Source organism: Pelophylax lessonae (assembly GCF_965119305.1).
Source record: "Pelophylax lessonae genome assembly, chromosome: 1".
In the NCBI taxonomy this organism is placed as follows: domain Eukaryota; kingdom Metazoa; phylum Chordata; class Amphibia; order Anura; family Ranidae; genus Pelophylax; species Pelophylax lessonae.
This window is the reverse complement of record NC_138768.1, coordinates 196,076,906-196,080,134: the sequence shown is the minus strand read 5'-3', so window position 1 is coordinate 196,080,134 and position 3,229 is coordinate 196,076,906. Positions and strand designations below refer to the sequence as shown.

General features: G+C 38.8%; 1 protein-coding gene across 2 annotated transcripts in view; it reads right to left on the bottom strand.

Annotated features, from left to right (window-relative positions):
* The window catches only part of SNCAIP (synuclein alpha interacting protein), a 150,259-nt gene extending 147,232 nt beyond the window's left edge, over window positions 1-3,027 (bottom strand). For both annotated transcript variants that reach the window (XM_082243869.1, XM_082243870.1), the window contains exon 1: window positions 2,924-3,027. In XM_082243869.1, the coding sequence (XP_082099995.1) occupies window positions 2,924-2,983 (60 nt within the window). In that variant the 5' untranslated portion in view covers window positions 2,984-3,027. The remainder of the gene's footprint in view (window positions 1-2,923) is intronic.
* Window positions 3,028-3,229: the final 202 nt, after the last annotated feature.

Sequence of the window (3,229 nt, the reverse complement as noted above, 5' to 3'; positions counted from 1 at the left end):
ATACAGTTTTTCTATAGATTTACCAAACATATAATACAAAATCAAACCTCAACACTTTCAATTTGTATGCAGTCAGGCAGGCCCTTGCACTACATAGGTGAAGGTAAATCTAAAGGAAAATAAACAAGAAAACTGTACGGCCAGCTTTAGTCCCTTAAATAAATAGCAATCAGAAAGAGAAGTGTAAGTATGCCAGAGGGAGTGATACTTCTCCTGACACTATCTACACAGGGACTAACAAGGGTATTGTAACAAGAAGACAATGATTCCAAAACAATGAAAATAGTATTTCTCGAATGCCCCTCCAAACCTGTGTCAGTCGGACCAGCATGTGAACATACTGGTGCAAGACAGACAGAATCGGCTTGTCAGGCTCCAGTAGGCTTCAACACAATGGTGGCTGTCTGCACACAAACACTGACTCCCTGTTGCATAAATGTAATAAGATGGGTAAACGATGGCTTCAGCTCCAGTTCTCCACCTGTAAAGAAGGCGAGTTTCGCCCTTCTTGGGGCTTAATCATAGAGGACTAACACATCTGAGGAGTTCTCTACAGCTGGGGAACAGGAGCTGAAGCCATCTTTTACCCATCTCATTACATTTGATGGGTTACATTGAGAAATCTGAGGCACATACAATGAACAAAAACAGAAGAAAATCATTTAGACTGATTCCAAATTCTAGTGTAAGAAATTAAAAACAGTACAATTTAGGCAATGCATTTAGAATGGATACATCAAACTGCAGTATTATTATTGAGGAAGATAAAGAACTATGACCACATATAGTACTCTGTAGAAATAGTTTTTGCTACAGTTAGGTCCATAAAAGGGAAACTGTACTTGTCAGTTTTGTTTTAGTATTTTGTTTTATATAATTTGTTTTTACTATATATGTATACAATCTTTGTTTTACAAGTAAGCTTTAAAAATGTGATTACAGATTCCCAGAGTACTCTGGGTTAGCTAAATACATAACAAAGCAGAAGTAGCTGCTTTTTATGCACAGTTGTCTTTCACTGAACATGATCTAATAAGGGATCCATCATTGCTCTGACTCAAACATAAAGATATAAAACTGTAATTTTTTTTGAAGAATCAACAACAAGTGGGACACAATCATGAAGTGGAACGACATTTATTGGATATTTCAAACTTTGTTAACAAATAAAAAACTGAAAAATTGGGCGTGCAAAATTATTCAGCCCCTTTACTTTCAGTGCAGCAAACTCTCTCCAGAAGTTCAGTGAGGATCTCTGAATGATCCAATGTTGACCTAAATGACTAATGATGATAAATAGAATCCACCTGTGTGTAATCAAGTCTCCATATAAATGCACCTGCACTGTGATAGTCTCAGAGGTCCGTTTAAAGCGCAGAGAGCATCATGAAGAACAAGGAACACACCAGGCAGGTCTGAGATACTGTTGTGGAGAAGTTTAAAGCTGGATTTGGATACAAAAAGATTTCCCAAGCTTTAAACATCCCAAGGAGCACTGTGCAAGCGATAATATTGAAATGGAAGTATCAGACCACTGCAAATCTACGAAGACCTGGCCGTCCCTCTAAAATTTCAGCTCATACAAGAAGAAGACTGATCAGAGATGCAGCCAAGAGGCCCATGATCACTCTGGATGAACTGCAGAGATCTACAGCTGAGGTGGGAGACTCTGTCCATAGGACAACAATCAGTCTTATACTGCACAAATCTGGCCTTTATGGAAGAGTGGCAAGAAGAAAGCCATTTCTTAAAGATATCCATAAAAAGTGTCATTTAAAGTTTGCCACAAGCCACCTGGCAGACACACCAAACATGTGGAAGAAGGTGCTCTGGTCAGATGAAACCAAAATCGAACTTTTTGGCAACAATGCAAAACGTTATGTTTGGCGTAAAAGCAACACAGCTCATCACCCTGAACACACCATCCCCACTGTCAAACATGGTGGTGGCAGCATCATGGTTTGGGCCTGCTTTTCTTCAGCAGGGACAGGGAAGATGGTTAAAATTGATGGGAAAATGGATGGAGCCAAATACAGGACCATTCTGGAAGAAAACCTGATGGAGTCTGCAAAAGACCTGAGACTGGGACGGAGATTTGTCTTCCAACAAGAAAATGATCCAAAACATAAAGCAAAATCTACAATGGAATGGCTCACAAATAAACATATCTAGGTGTTAGAATGGCCAAGTCAAAGTCCAGACCTGAATCCAATCGAGAATCTGTGGAAAGAACTGAAAACTGCTGTTCACAAACGCTCTCCATCCAACCTCACTGACCTCGAGCTGTTTTGCAAGGAGGAATGGGCAAAAGTTTCAGTCTCTCGATGTGCAAAACTGAGAGAGACATACACCAAGCGACTTACAGCTGTAATCGCAGCAAAAGGTGGCGCTACAAAGTATTAACTTAAGGGGCCTGAATAATTTTGCACGCCCAATTTTTCAGTTTTTTTATTTGTTAAAAAAGTTTGAATTATCCAATAAATGTCGTTCAATTTCATGATTGTGTCCCACTTGTTGATTCTTCACAAAAAATTACAGTTTTATATCTTTATGTTTGAAGCCTGAAATGTGGCAAAAGGTCGCAAAGTTTAAGGGGGCCGAATACTTTTGCAAGGCACTGTACATTTCACCTTGCTCTACTGACCCCTGGAAACAACATTTCAACATGTAGTAGATGGAGAGAGCAATGAAAGGTGCGCTGCCTGCTGGCTGAATAAGGCCACATAATATTCACATGTAAGTAAATATGCACATTACACTACATTATTTTAGAAGATATTTTCTCAGTGGTTATTTATAATCACTGCACTTAGAAATGTGCAGTCTGCAGGTGTCATTTTTCAGCACATAAAAATATAAACTTTATTGGTTACAAAGAGCAATCAGACCTAATCATTTTGAGAATCCTATTTTATTTACTTACAGATATGTCATCACTGAAGTCGATCTCATCTAAATCGAGGTACTCTGGAGCTTCCATCATTCTTCAATGCTCATTTTCAGCCACAGACAGCAGTTACCTAAACCGGGTAATAGGAAAAGACATTTATGAAACTCCACACTCTGTACTTAAACTGAATACCCAGCAATAAGAGCGGCATGAATTTACCGCTTACTGAGTGTTAACAGTGGCATGAAAGGGAGAAGAAGGATCAATGTTTGCGTACAAGCCAAATAGTTTCTTTTAAATGGTTGTTAAAAACAAATTATGGTGTTACTTAATTGAGCA